Source organism: Perca fluviatilis, chromosome 10, assembly GCF_010015445.1.
Source record: "Perca fluviatilis chromosome 10, GENO_Pfluv_1.0, whole genome shotgun sequence".
NCBI classification, from domain to species: Eukaryota; Metazoa; Chordata; class Actinopteri; order Perciformes; family Percidae; genus Perca; species Perca fluviatilis.
The window spans coordinates 5731691-5747679 of record NC_053121.1 but is presented as its reverse complement, the minus strand read 5'-3'; the positions used below and the strand labels follow the sequence as shown (position 1 = coordinate 5747679).

At 39.7% G+C, this 15989-nt stretch overlaps 1 protein-coding gene across 1 annotated transcript; it reads left to right on the top strand.

Annotated features, from left to right (window-relative positions):
- The first annotated feature begins 1041 nt into the window (after nt 1–1041).
- On the top strand, nt 1042–15454 carry LOC120566289 (fibrinogen-like protein 1). The gene is made up of 8 exons (XM_039812633.1): nt 1042–1124; nt 1237–1308; nt 8790–8958; nt 9148–9307; nt 9903–9991; nt 10986–11074; nt 14165–14352; nt 14453–15454. The coding sequence occupies exons 1-8, from the start codon at nt 1056–1058 to the stop codon at nt 14649–14651; spliced, it is 1035 nt and encodes a 344-aa protein (XP_039668567.1). The 5' UTR covers nt 1042–1055; the 3' UTR covers nt 14652–15454.
- Nucleotides 15455–15989: the final 535 nt, after the last annotated feature.

Here is a 15989-nt window from a genome sequence, read left to right as displayed (position 1 = left end):
ACTAGAGGTGTTACACACTTTCAAAGGTGCCGAGCGGGTTGCGCCTGGCGCTGCTAAATGACCACAACCAGAAACATTGACTCCATCTTAACATAAAACAGCAGCCTGCTTACCAGGAATCCAGAGTCCTGCAGCCAATCTTCTTCCAGGTTTCCATGTGTCTCTATTAATCTATATTAATAATCTATATTAATTGTGCTGGATTTGGATGTTATCGTGTCATAATTAAAATTACACATCTGGATTTAAGTTTAAAGCCAAGGATAGTTTTGATATTGACACTCCGTAAAGGAGCGGTTAAACATTGTTTGAATTAGGCTTATTTGGATTCTTGCTGAGCCTAATAAGAACAACGCCCCTCTTGTGTATAATCTCTCCAATTAATCTGGGAATCTATGTATATGTGTGTGTGTGTGTGTGTGTGTGTGTGTGTGTGTCTTTGCATTTCGCTAAGAGGAAACACAATAAAAAGCAATCAGCCCGTTCCAAACGGGCACTGTACTAGTGTAACTACTGCCAGCGCCTGGCTAGTTTAGCATAGCACAAAGATTGTAAATGGTAAAACAGCTCGAACATCTCGGGCTATTTAAATTTTTTTTTTCTTTTTTAAATTTTTAATAATTCCTTACAAAAAATTTTTTTTTTTTAATTGTTTTTTTTAAACAATTATTAAATTAAAACACTCCAGAGAGCTGGATCAGTGGCCATGAGGGAGCGGGGAAATCAAAGAGCCGGCAGGAGGGGAACAGAAGGGAGTGAGGAAAAGACTAACACGTGGCAGATTACACAACAAGTACAGAGAGATTTGTGGATGTTGAGCTGAGCTGATTTTTGGCTTTGTTTCCTCTGATCAAATGCATATGTTTGTAGAGGAATATGGTTATAGTGTTTTTTCCAGACAAAACCTTCTGTTAATATTAAAAATACCAAACCTCTATTCCTTCACATTCTATTCTATTACATAAGAGAAAAAAATAGATTTTTTCCCGAAAGTGTGTCTACTTTTGGCAAGTGTGCATCTGTTTTAGACACTCCCTGCATATTTTGTGTAGTTTATGACTGTAGAGAATCAGGCATTTCGTCAGTTTCTCCTTCTCCTCGTACACAGCTTTGTTCGGCTCCAGGTGTGTGGAGAATATTTTAGAAAATCTAGAACACTCTCGATACAACTAAACTCTGAGGATTAGAAGTCTTCTTCTTTCTCGACTTATTTATCTTTTGTGCTATTGAAACTAGAGGAGGATGGGCGGCTCACTGCTGCTGCTTACAGGACTGATGGTCATCGCAGCTTGCTCTCACTTTCTCTGTGTAAGTACTCTGCAAAGAATCAGTCAGGCTGCTTTGTTGCTTTACACTTCAGAAATATTTTAATTCTAAGCCTCAGATCTTTCCTTGGCTTTATTTTTGTGTGTGCTTATGTGTTCTTATCATTCATTCATATCTTTATGTATGGCTGTCTCTTAACCCTCATGTTGTTCTCGGGTCAAATTTGACCCATTCTCAAAACTTCTATATCAGAAATATGGGTTTCTTTTTAACCAAATTACTCAGAAAAAAAATAAGTACAATTGCAAGTACTCGGTTACTACTTTCATTGAATTGTGGGTATTCAATTTTATAGCATTTGAAAAAAATTGAAATGGTTTCAAAACCTGGGTGCCCGGATAGCTCAGTTGGTAGAGAGGGCACCCATATATAGAGGTTTACTCCTCAACGCAGCGGCCGCAGGTTCAACTCTGCCCTGCAGCCCTTTGCTGCATGTCATTCCCCCTCTCTCTCCCCTTTCATGTCTTCTGCTGTCCTATCAAAATAAAGGCTGAAAATGCCCCTCAAAAATATCTAATAAAACCTGACTAAACTTTGACATAACACGTCACGATTCTCCACCAACATACGTTCCTCTAATATTAGGCAAGGCAAGGCAAGGCGCTTTATTTGTATAGCACATTTCAGCAACAGGGCAATTCAAAGTGCTTTACATAAAACATTAAAGAGCAGTTAAAAACAATTTAAAACAATTTAAAACAATTAAAAAACATTAATAAACAAATTAAAAACATTAAAAGACAAGAATAAAATTGATAGTGCAGTATAAGAATAAAAGTTACAGTGCAGTATAAGAAATTAAAGTTAATAGATTATTTAAAGAAAAGCAACATCAAAAAGATAGGTCTTTAGCTTAGATTTAAAAGAACTGAGAGTTGCAGCGGACCTACAGTTTTCTGGGAGTTTGTTCCAAATATGTGGAGCATAAAAACTGAACGCTGCTTCCCCCTGTTTAGTTCTGACTCTGGGGACAACAAGTAGACCTGTCCCAGACGACCTGAGAGGTCTGGGTGGGTCATAGTGTAGTAGCAGATCAGAAATGTATTTTGGCCCTAAACCGTTTAGTGATTTATAAACCAGTAAAAGTATTTTGAAATCAATTCTTTGAGGCACTGGAAGCCAGTGTAGAGACTTCGTACTGGAGTGATGTGATCCACTTTCTTGGTTTTAGTGAGGACTCGAGCAGGCGTTCTGAATCAGCTGCAGCTGTCTGATTGATTTTTTAGGGAGACCTGTAAAGACACCGTTACAGTAGTCAAGTCTACTGAAGATAAAAGCATGGACAAGTTTTTCCAGATTCTGCTGAGACATAAGTCCTTTAACCCTTGATATATTTTTAAGGTGATAATATGCTGATTTTTTAATTATGTTAATGTGGCTGTTAAAATTTAGGTCTGAGTCCATGACTACACCAAGATTTCTGGCTTTGTCTGTTGTTTTTAACATTGTCGTTTGAAGCTGAGCGCTGACTTTCAATCGTTCCTCTTTTGCTCCAAAAACAACCACCTCCGTTTTTTCTTCATTTAATTTAAGAAAGTTCTGGCACATCCAATCATTAATCTGTTCAATGCACATATTTAATTGTTGTATTGGGCTATAGTTCCCTGGCGATAAGGCATAACTATGGTAACTTATTTTGTTGTTTTCCATAATCTGAGCTAGTGGAAGCATGTAGATGTTGAACAGAAGAGGCCCCAGAACTGAGCCTTGGGGAACTCTGCACGTCATATTTGTATGCTCAGATGTATAATTAACTATAGACACAAAGTAGTCCCTATTCTTTAAATAGGATTCAAACCACTTTAGTACTGAGCCAGAAAGACCAACCCAGTTTTCCAATCGGTCAAGCAATATGTCATGGTCTACCGTATCAAATGCAGCACTGAGATCAAGTAATACTAAAGCCCTATTCGCACGGGATAAGTATTACCTGGGGACCTCTTGTAGTTTATAAATTACCCCCACACGTCTGTATTTCGTCTGGCGCATTCACACGGGATAACTGAAGTCTGTATTTTACTCAAATTTACAGACATTATCCCCGGATATGATGTCAAAACTTTTCATTTATAATTGACAACGCAGCCAGTTAGACCCCAAATCACAGAGATGCCGATTCGCCGGGACTAATATTATCACAGGACCTCCGTTTTTGCGAAATATGGTAGGTCATTTGCGGGGGAATTATTACTTTACAAATTACAGACATGACCGATTCGCACGGGATTAAGATCACAGACAACCTCCGCGATTATTACAAATGACTGGAGGTCACCAGGTAATACTTATCCCGTGCGAATAGGGCTTATGACTGAAATTTTGCCACTATCTGTGTTTAAGTGGATGTCATTAAAGACTTTAACAAGAGCCGTCTCTGTGCTGTGGTGTGGTCGAAAACCTGACTGGAAGGCATCAAAACTGTTGTTTAGAGATGAGAAAAGGTTGAGTTGTTGAAAAACCACTTTTTCTATAATTTTACTTAAAAATGGAAGGTTTGATATTGGCCTATAGTTGCTCATTAGTGTCGTGTCTAGATTGTTCTTTTTTAGGCGTGAGCGGTGACTGCAGTTTTCAGGGCCTGTGGGAAGATACCTGAGAGCAGAGATGTGTTTACAATCTGTAGAAGATCAGAAGCCAAACAATTCCAAAACATTTTTGAAAACCCCCGTTGGTAGAATATCAAGGCAACAGGAGGAGGTTTTCAGATGTTGTATAATGTCCTCCAGGTTTTAAGGTTGATCGTATGAAATTGTGTCATGTTGGAATTTGTTTTAGTGCACACTGACAACACATATCCTGTACTTGATATGGAAGCACTGACTGTTTGTCTAATTTTCTGAATTTTGTCTGTGAAGAAGGAGGCAAAGTCATTGCAAGCCTTGGTAGACAAAAATTCAGATGCTACTGGTACTGGAGGGTTAGTTAATCTATCAACAGTAGCAAACAAAGCACGTGAATTATTATTGTTTCGGCAATAATGTCAGAGAAGAAGGACCGCTTGCATTTCTTAGTTCCAGATTATAAATGGCAGTCTCTTTTATAGATGTTATAATGGACTTGGGTTAGATTTTCCAACTGCGTTCAGCTTTTCGACACTCTCTTTTTCTGTTCTCACAACTATAAAATTTCTCCATGGGGATCTTTTCTTACCAGAGACAACTTTACCTTAGTGGAGCAATAGCATCAATAACATTCGTAATTTTACAGCTGAAATTATCTACAAGCTCAGTGACTGAGGCCCCAGTGAGGGCGTGTATAGAGGAGAAAAGCTGAATGAATGATTCACTGGTGTTTTCAGTGATATACCGTTTTCTGATTAACTTTGTTTGAACACTTTTTGGCACAGAGATAGTGCCGTTAAAGAAAACACAGGAATGATCAGAGAGAGCAACATCAGTCACCACAACCTTGGGAATGTTCAGACCCTTGGAGATAATCAAGTCCAGAGTGTGCCCCTTATTGTGCGTGGGCTGTGTCACATGCTGAGTCAGTCCATAGCTCTCAAAAACACAACACAGTTCTTTGGTCCCTCGGTCCTGGGGGTTGTCAACATGAATGTTAAAATCACCAGCAATAATTACACGGTCAAAGTTAATTATAGACAGCAGTTCAGTAAAGTCATCAAAGAAGGATGCACAGTATTTAGGTGGCCTGTAGATATTTAGAAGTAGAGCTTGAGGGGAGGATCTTAGCTGAAGAGCCACATATTCAAAAGAAGCAACATTTCCGTAAGATAATTGCGTACATTGGAATGAGTCATTAAACAAAATGGCGACTCCACCTCCTTTCTTATTTACTCTATTCTCACTCATAAAACTAAAGTTAGGGGGGGGCTGACTCAATGAGAACAGCAGCACTGTTATTATGGTCCAACCAGGTTTCAGTTAAAAACATAAAATCAAGATTGTGCTTGATAATAAAATCATTGATTAAAAATGACTTTAGACCTAACGTTTAGTAGGGCTAGTGTTAGTGCGTTTTCATTTTTTGGGACAGACTGTGGCTGACGAGGAATGGATGCTAAATTTGCAAAGTTTGCAGTTACGTGCTTATTCGTCATTCTTTTTCTATTACCTATCACAACATAAATTGTGGAAGAATCTAATACGCAGGGCCCAGGCTTGTCTTGGAAAGAGTCATGAGTGCTACTAGGCATGCAGCCCGGACCCTGCCCATATCAGTTAATGCTTGCTGCATTTTGCACACAAGTATCCTTATCAGTTTGGGGAGAAGGAGTTAACTGCCCTCCTTGAGGGGGCAGAGGTGCCTGGCGTTTTACGATGGGAGAAGGAAGGGGGGTATACTTGGTTCCAGCATTTACCAGCTGCTTCATCTGGTCAGTGAACTCCAACATGGGGATGGGGGAAAGAGGGGAGAGCGACGTGTCCTTAAAGAGGTCCTCATAGCTGCCGTGGTTGTCCAAGGGGTTTGAGGAGTGTTGCACGGGTGAGAAGGGGTGTTGAGATTTCTCATCTCCGCTCTTTGGTCTCCCATGGTCAAATCTTTGCTCAGGTGGGGGCTGTGGTGGCTCACTGCCGCACTTTGTTGTGTCTTCCTCTTGTTTTGGTTCATCTTGGCTCATGTCCTTGGCCAAGGGAGCTATGTGTGCGCGAAAGTATAGTAGGCTAGAGGTGAACAGCTTTACTCCTGGCTTGTTAAGGAATAGTCCATCTGCTTTAAAAAGATGTCTGCAGAAAATGTTAAAATTGTCAATGAACTGCAGAGAATGGTTGTTGGTACATGCAGTTGAAAGCCATTTGTTCAGTGCCAACAGTCTGCCGAATCTCTCAGCTCCTCCTCTGACTGGCGGTATAGGGCCACTGATAAACACCTTTGCGTTTAGGGAGTTGACTGCGTTCAGCAGATTCATAAAGTCACGATTCAGCACTTCAGACTCTTGCTTTACAACATCATTTGACCCTATATGCAGTATAATGTTCTTCACAGTTGGGTGTGCTGCTATGATATCCTGGATTCTTTGGGCCAAGTCAGACACCATGTCTTTGGGAAAACAGAGTATTTTGGTGTTTTTACTGCTTTTTATATCTTTCACAGCAGAGTCACCCACAATCAGAGTTTGGGGCCCAGTTGTTAGCTTTCCCTGTAGCTTTTTCCTTTTAGAATTGCTCTCAGTCCTTACCCTGCTGTGTGACGATGAGACGTAATTCAGTCATGTCCAGGGTCCTGCAGCAGAGGAGCAAATCTTTTCTTCACCTGCACACTCAGTTGTTGGGGAGGCATTTTGTTGCTGATTTTCCCTTTTGCAGCTGTCCACGACTGTGTCCTGCTAAGTACAGGGGTTGAAGAGGCGCTCTGCCTGGATGATAATGCAGGCCAGCCGGTCGTATCACAAATCTCAGGGCGCTGCTCTGGTTCGTTAGTCGTCCTCCCATTTCCCAGGAAAATGATTTACTCTTAGGCTTTGCACCAAAAGAGTTCCAGGGAGGACTGCCACTTGTTGATTTATTATCCGTTCCACAGCCCTCTTGTTTCTTTGTGGTCTTGCTGGTGCTAGTTAGCCGTGTGTTAGCATGCTTTTGTCCATTGTTTTGGGTCACTGGTAAAGTGGTGTAATTTCCACATGATCTGTTCACTTCCACGTTTACTTCTAACCGGTAAATTTTGGTTTCCAGAACTGCAATCTTCTGAAGGAGTTTGTAGTAGTCCTCTATGGAGAAGGGTGGCATCTTGCTGCTAATCAGCTTTAGCTACAGTCACTTTAGGACAGGCTTGAGCTATTGGTAGGCCACGCTCACGCAGAAAAATGTTCAAATATGACAATAGCCTACTATGTCTACAAAAAATGTATAGTCCAGTGATTTATAAGTATCCAAGAGCCGCTGCTCATAGTTTCTCTCAGAGGAAAAGCAAGATTATCAGCAGAAATATGCAAGCAGAAGCAGGAGCAAGCAGTAGAGCGTCTGCACTGTAAGAAGCAGGAAGTGAAGGCTATTAGTCAAAATCATTAATAATTTCAAAATTAGGTATAATCTCCTATAAATTAGATTTATTGACCATGAATTCCAAAAATATGTGTAAAACTATTGGTAATAAGTTGGTATTAGTGAGAAATAGCATTGAAAATGTAATAAAAGTGAAAAAAAAAATGAAAAAAGTGACAAAAACATCAGAAAAAGTGTCAAAAAATATTTTTAAAAAACGGTAAAAAAAAAAGTGTTAATTTTGACCCAGAAGGACAACAAGTGCATGGTCGACCAGAAGACAACACAAGGGTTAATGTATGGCTGTCCCAGTAAAGTTAGAGAGTAAATGCCGTAAACATGTTCTTTGTAAAACTTTACAATCATTCCCCATAAAGAATTAAGCAGGCCTGCAGCTTAACTAGTAGCATGCTAGTTTGGAGTTTGTTGTTTTCCAGAAGCAAAGGGATTTTGAGAACGGCAACACACAGAGAGCGGAAGGTGAGTGACATGCAAGCGGATGTCAGGCAATTATCCTTGTCATTGTCTGTGTAAATAATGTATCATAGACGATCTAGATATCTATATAAAGATGGCCTAGAAATATGGGAGAAACCCTGGAAAAAAAAAAGTCACTACGCATAACCCAAAATTTTGAAATTTTAACACTTTTACTTTTGTACAGACTAAACAATGAAACAACTATTGACAGTCCATCTGTTCCAGTCTTTATGTTGGCTGTAACTTCATATTTACTGGACAGATGAGAGAGTGCATCATTTTTTAAGCAAATAAGCATATTTCCCAAAATGTCAAAATACTCTTTGTAAGTTAGTTTAGATTAGTGCTAGGGTTGGCAAGGGTTAATGTTAATGTTATGAAAATGAAATTTAGGCTTGCATGAGTAGTAATCTATGAGACATAGACCCCATTTACACCTGGCAATAACATGTGTTTTTGCACATGTGAGGGAATCCACCTTTTCTTGGAAAAAGTAACAGATTTTACCAATCAAATAATAATGATTTAATTGAAACAAATATAAAGTAAAAGAAAATACTTTAGTTTTCCGCAGACTATCATTTTGGCATGTTTCACTATGCACAATTCTATGTAAAATCAAACATTCAGCACCCCCATATAGCCCTCATGGAATGATCCTTTTGTTTCATAACCATAGTTTCAGACACTGCGACGATTCAACTGTGAGATTGGTAGTCGAATCAGGCTCCTTAGATCGAATAATCGATTGTTGACTACTCAGGGTCACCCCTACAATATATAATAATAATAATATATAAATATATCTGAAACATATGCCATGATCTTGTCATGCAACTGCTGAATTAGGGTAGTGGCACCTTTTTTTGGTCCAATTCAGGCACTATTTGTATTTGATCTCAGAGTTAGAATATTTACAAGTGAAGATCCTCACAATGTGAATCCAAATGTGTGTGTGTGTGTGTGTGTGTGTGTGTGTGTGTGTGTGTGTGTGTGTGTGTGTGTGTGTGTGTGTGTGTGTGTGTGTGTGTGTGTGTGTAGGCGTCCGACAGTTGCGGTGAGGAGGTGGCTCGTCTGCAGGAGAAGCAGAGGCTTCTGCAGGGCCAGCTTCAGAAACAAGAACTCCTCCTACACAGACTGCACTTGCTAAACCAACCGGGCAACGCGGACACAGCCAGAGCCGAGCAGAGCCAGGACACCCAGTACACAGGTCAGGGCCACAGCCTCAGGACTGGGAAACAAAGCTTAAAATATTAGGAGTTCCAGCTCTCATATTGTAGAAACAGGAACCAGATGAAGTAACATACACAGATTGTGTATTTGTGTGTGTGTGTGTGTGTGTGTGTGTGTGTGTGTGTGTGTGTGTGTGTGTGTGTGTGTGTGTGTGTGTGTGTGTCAGACTGCTCCCAGCTCTTCAGTTCCGGCTCCAAATCCAGTGGTTTCTACACCATCAAACCCCAAGGCAGCCCTCACCCAGTCAGAGTCTACTGTGATATGAGTGATGGAGGCGGCTGGATCGTCATTCAGAGACGGATCAATGGAACACAGAGGTTTAACAGGTGTGTCAGTCTGTGGCGTCTGATACCTATTAGTAACCTGACTCCGCCAGATGGATCGCTTCCGCATTTGCTCAGCATATCTATCTGGGAACTTTCCGTTGGAGAACTTTTAGGAAGGGGCAAAAATACTGGTTAGCTGATTGGATAAATTATCACCACCTATGTTGGTGATATACGGGCCAAATCAACCAATCAGATCAAACTCTTGCCGAAACCAGTCGGGAGAAGAGCAAAAACATCTTTTCCTCCGAGAAAAGCCTCCAGTGCCATTTTTCTTCTTTCAGTGAAGGAATACTTTCTAATTCGGATTAAACTTGCGCGATGAACAGACTGAACAGTCGCTTCTCGTTGCATCACACCTAAACCCACCTCAAAACCAGCACTGATTGGTCGATTGTTTGGCGAACGGCTCCAAATTTTCTCTATCTCAAGATGCCAGACTGATCTGCAAGTGGAAAACTGGAGCTCGCAAGATCAGGACGGTCTCAAGGCTAACCTATTAGTGTACAATAATGAAATCATATGAAAAAAAATATCTATCTATCTATCTATCTATCTATCTATCTATCTATCTATCTATCTATCTATCTGTCAGGTCGTGGGCAGAGTATAAGGATGGATTTGGAGACATGGATGCAGAGTTTTGGCTCGGCAATGACAACCTGCATTACATCACTACACAAGGTCAACACAATTTTTACAAAAACATTTACAAAATGTTGTAATTTAAAGCTGCACTAATCCATATTCACTGAAAGTAAAACTGACTTTAACAGTTTAGATAACACTCAACTGTCCTCCTGCTGTTATCACAGACACGTGAACTAACCACAGACACTTGCCTCATTCATAGACTTAGGCCGCCTACACTGTGCCATTGTTTTCCTATGGGGAGTGCAGTGGAGACAACTAGGAAGAGAAACTACTCTTGGCGTGGAACACATCTCAAAGTTGCCACTTAGCGCTGCACTCTACATTTTAAATTATTTGAACTTTGAACTTGTTGCTACCGACCTTTCAAAGCGCAACCAATGAGATAAGGAGATATCTATGAGTAATTATGATGTATACCTGCACTGCGCTTTGCCTCTGAAGTGTCTGCATTAAACTCTGCGAAGCCCTACCTCACGGTTATACCGCTGGTCATGAGGACAGTTGTAGACAGGAAAGGGGGGAGGGAGAGAGAGGAGGGGAGACATGCAGCAAAGGGCCGCAGGTTGGACTTGAACTCTGGGCCGCGGTGGTAAGGAATGTGCCTTGGCACATGGGGCGCGCGCTCTACAAGGTGAGCTACCAAGGCGTCCCTGATTTATTTACTTATTAATCTAAGTTTCCGGAATGCAGTTTGAGATAATCCCCGCTTGATGTCCCTGAACATGTTGGAGCATTTAGCAGCTAAAGAGCCAGATATTTCCCTCATGAATTGGTGGAGACCAAAAACAGAGCTAGAAGAAGAGCAAATATTGGACTTACATTTTTCATGTAACCAGAAACACGTCTCCAAATGAATGCTAATGTTGCTCCATGTCTGTTGGATGTGTAAATACTCAACTGTTCGCTAACATGTTCAGCAGTGTTGTTGCAAAACCCTGCCAAAAGACAATCATACTTCTTGTGCTGATTGAATGTGAGTTTTTTTTTTAATTTTCGGAAAACTTCTATTGTTTGTCTTTTACAGGGAATTATTCTCTGAGGATTAACCTGGGAGACTTTGATGGTTATCAGCGCTATGCCGAGTACAAGAACTTCAAAGTGGCCAATGAAAAGGTGTTGATGCTGACTGACCACAATAATGTTGAGAACATTTTTATATTAGCCTGAATATTTTTGGGGTAAAAATATACAAATATTTGCAAAATGTTGAGAAAAATAACCATCTTGCTTTCTCTTTCTCTCATGTATACATGCTTAAAGGATTTTTTTACCATTTTGGGAAATTATTAGCTTTCTTTCCAAGAGTTAGATGAGAAGATTGATGCTACTTTAATGTACTCTAAATATGAAGCTACAGCCAGTAGCTGGTTAGCTTAGCTCATCATAAAGAGAGGAAACTGGGGGAAATAGCTAGCCTGGCTCTGTCCAAAGTTAAAAATTGCACCTAGCACTTTTTAAAAGATCAGTAATTTACACATTATACCTTTTCCCCCCTTATCCTTGCAAAAACCATAAAAACACATTGGGATTTCCTGGAAGTTGTGAGCTAATATGCCTTCCTGGCTGGACCAGTGACTTCATGGAGCTTCAGATTTAGCGTACACACATGAGCATGGTATTGGCCTCTCCAGTGGTGAAATGTAACTAAGTGCATTTACTCAAGTACTGTACTTAAGCACAAATGTTGAGGTACTTGTACCTTACTTGAGTCTTTTGTTTTCATGCCACTTTCTACTTCTACTCCGCTACATTTCAGAGAGATATATTGTACTTACTCCACTACATTAATCTAACAGCTTTAGTTACTAGTTACTTTACAAATTAAGATTTTTGCACACAAAACACATGTAGACATGTGTACACGATTAAATACTTAGTTGATTGACTGTTTTGATTGTTTCCAGTTTCTAAACTGTAAGGATTTTTCTGCATTGAGTACTTTTACTTTTAATACTTAAAGCTTTAGTGCGTAACTTTTTTATATTAATGAACGTCCGTTACATTCAAAGCCATTGCCAAATGAGTTGATACAAAGCTAATTAAGCCTATAAGTTCCACAAAACTCTCTCTGTATTTCTCAGTATGGCTATGTTTAGAAATTGGTGTCGTCCGGAAACTTTCGTGCGCAGAAAATTGAGCGAAGATAATTACATCTTCTGAAGTGTTCTCCTTGGTTACAAGCAACTGCGTGGAGGAGGGGTGGGGGTGGTGCGCGCCAGACATGGGGGACTCGAGTCACATGACTTGACTCGAGTTAGACTCATTTTAGGACTTGAGACTTGCTTGATTAACATTCATAAAAGACTCGACTTGACTTTGACTTGATATTCATGACTTGAGACTTGACTTAGACTTGAGTCAAATGACTTGAAATGACTTGATTTTCTGTTTTATAAATATATTTTTCCCCCTCTGATATTGAGGAGGAGTTAACTTTACGATTTGAGTAAAGGCTATAAGGATTACACATATGACCAGGCAAAGAAAAAAAAAGAAACGGCAGTTTGCAAGGTCTGCATTACTTATTTCCGACGTCGAATTTCATCAGACACTTCATATCGGGAGAGATTCGGGTTCCAGTCCCCATATTCAGCTGAACCACTATTTGGACGTTTGTGATGGACAGAAGTCCCTTCAGTTTTTGGCCATGAATAAGCACACCCTCCCCTCTTTGTTCAAGGTGGCGGTAGAGCGAATAAAACTAGGCACACATAGGCCTACACACACAACACAAACCTCTCTCTCTCTCTCTCTCTCTCTCTCTCTCTCTCATAAACACACACACATGCAGACGTAAGTATGTGAATAAAGCTAGGCACACATACAACACACTCTGCACTCTCACACACACGCACATTCACTCACCAATATTAATAACTTTTCACTCACTCTCTCAAACACGCACACATTCACTCACAAATACACTGTCAAATATCAACATATACTTTCCATTCCATGTGATAAGCAAATGTGGTGGGATTCAGCTACTCCTAAAGAATATGTTTTGTTCTTTAAGAGAAGGAAAGGTTAAAGGATGTGTTTCTGTCTCATAAAAGTGAGGCATGTTTGAAGAATATTATTTGACTTAGGAACCATTATACTTTAATTGTTTGAAGGAATTTCATGATTTAATGTCATGTTTGAGGCATATTGAACAATATTGATTTATTGTTGGCCTAATATCAGTTTTAGGCTGTGATTTTTTTTATCTGTGTTAATTTAAACTCTTCAGATGTATGTGGACACAAAGTCTTTTGAGTAAAAAATGCAAATAAAACTCCAGCAGTTCATAACCACTGTCTTTAGCTTGTTTAAAAATGGAAACTTTTGTATGACTTGACTTGTGACTTGCTTGACCAAAGCACTTGACTTGACTTGCTTGATTGTCACAAAAAATGACTTGGACTTGCTTGAGACTTGAAGGTTAAGACTTGAGACTTGCTTGCGACTTGCACATGTGTGACTTACTCCCATCTCTGGTGCGCGCTGACCAAAGGCTTGTATCATGTGGACGCGCCGACAGTGTTGTTGTCATTACTATTCCTCATGGGGGTGACAGAAACTACGCACTTTAAAGGACATTTGCCTGGTGATTTTTTTACAGTGTGGTATTAGTACTTTTACTTAAGTAAAGAATCTGAATACTTCTTCCACCACACTCCAAAATGTCAAACCATTCCTATTCTTTTTTTTAACCCTCCTCTTGTCTTCGGGTCAAATTTGACCCATTTTCAAAAGTTTCTACATCAGAAATTTGGGTTATACTTTAACCAAATTGTCCAAAAAAATAACGTGGATGGTTCCATGCAACGCTCTTCATAAGTAAAATAAGTGATCTGTTCGCTACTATTATTGAATTTGGGTGTTTTATTTAATTTTATAGTATTTGAAGAAAAAAATTGATAAAAGAGCGTTGAAAAAAATGACAAAAATGTCAGAAAAAGGCTTCAAAAAGTGGGAAAAACAACAAAAACGTCAAAAGACAAGTGCAGAAAAAACCCAACAAACATCAGAATAAGTGACAAAAGACTTGGAAAAAAGACAGAAAAATAAACGTTTTAATTTTAAATTTTGACCCAGGAAAACGTGCATGGTAGACGGAAGGCAAGGCAAGGCAAGGAAGGACAACACATGGGTTAAGCAAGTTGACCAGCTCTCCTCATACCTCTCTCTCTCTCTCTCTCTCTCTGTCTCTCTCTGCAGGATCACTACCGACTAACCTTTGGAACCTATGTAGGTACAGCTGGAGATGCTTTGTCTGGGACGGATCAGGTTGGTGTGTCAGAGTGGGCCAGTCACCAGGACATGAAATTCAGCACCTACGACCAGGACAACGATAACTACAAAGGGAACTGCGCACAGGAAGACAAAGGAGGCTGGTGGTTCAACAAGTAGGAGTTCTTTGTGATATTTGCATACATATGCAGCAAGACGCTCATAGTCGTTGATTACAGTTAAAAACAACTATTATCAATGACTTTCTTTCTCCAGGTGTCACTCAGCACATCTCAATGGCATGTACTACCCCAATGGGCACTACAGTGCGTTGACAGATGATGGTGTAGTTTGGTACACTTGGAGAGGATGGTGGTACTCCCTGAAGACAAGCATCATGAAGCTGCGACCCATCGACTTCAAAATGGATCCCATCAACGATCCCAATGCTGTTCAGCACAGACTACCTTTCTAGATCGCACATGAGGAGATATCAAGTCTTCTTGGCGCCACTATTTTGGGCAGAAACGGTTTCATTAATGTATATTAACTGGTGTGAAATCATATTTCAAATCCCCCCCTCCCCAAAAAAAACTAAAACACTAATCCAATTTTATAATCCTCTCAAATCGGATGACTTGTTCGCACACTTTAACAATACAGAAAAATCTTTAAAGACTTCAGTAGCTTATATAACAACGTACTTGTAAGAGGACTTGAAACCGTTTGCCTCTTTTTTAGTGACATGAATGTCGCAAGGGGAAGTAGCATGCACACACAGCTGTCTATTTTGGTGGAGAAAAGGGAAATCTGTTGTTGTCAGTGTGTGCGCCAGACAAAGGCTGAAAGATTAGACCAAAGGCGGTGAAAGGAGCCCTCATCATGTCATTGAAAATGGCAAACGAGAACTGAAAGTGTTCTTTTTATGCAATAATATATGATACAAGGAGCAGCTGAGCTCAGTACTGGAAGTTTGCCAAAATGTTATGAAGACTAGCAGAAATGACCGGTGTATCACAAACAGCTAAAATAAAGGAATGATGTACATAAATGAAAACAAAGAAGAAGATACAAGTGACATAGGATTAAAAGAAAATCACAAATATAAAGGATGATTTTTAGGATTTTAGTAGGCCATACTCTGTACTTAATCTCTCACTATCACTTACAGGGTATTTACAACTCCACTTGTGAACCAGCTATATTTTTTCTGCCATTTGCATTATAACCATAATTCACAGAATAAAACAAGGAAACACTTCCTCTTGTCCATTGAAATATTGTCATATTCCTACATTACATGAGCACCTTTAAGACCTGACCAACTGTAAATATTACAGTTAACCCTTCTGTTGACTTCGGGTCAAATTGACCCATTTTCAATTTTTATTTTATATCAGAAAATATGGGACGTAGAAATAAGCGCTGAAAATGTGTAGAAGAAAAATGTAACAATTTAAAATGTTGGAAAAAGCAAAAACAAACTGTGAGAAAAAAAAGTCAAAAACGTCGAAAGAAAAGTGTTTTTTTCAAGGTTGACGGGAAGACAACACAAGAATTCAGGATAATATGCCTTAACCATAACCATTTGCACACGTTATGTATTAGCCTACTGATAATGTGTTGCCATTCCTGAAAAGCTCGGATAGAAACTGGATATAGTGCTTGAATCATTTAGGATTTGAAGAGTACAAATCTGCTAAATGTAGCCTCAGTATATCATACACAATTTGTATTTGATAGAACAGTGTCTGTATGTGCATGTCTGCTTGTTTTTCATTTAGCCTAATATCAAGCCTTTATGTATAAATGA

Excerpts from the sequence above, each read along its gene's own strand:
- LOC120566289 (XM_039812633.1), top strand. The coding sequence starts at position 1,056 with ATGACTGTAGAGAATCAGGCATTTCGTCAGTTTCTCCTTCTCCTCGTA. Across the intron at positions 1,125-1,236 it reads ACAGCTTTGTTCGGCTCCAG|AGGAGGATGGGCGGCTCACT; the intron begins GTGTGTGGAGAA and ends TATTGAAACTAG. Across the intron at positions 11,075-14,164 it reads TCAAAGTGGCCAATGAAAAG|GATCACTACCGACTAACCTT; the intron begins GTGTTGATGCTG and ends CTCTCTCTGCAG.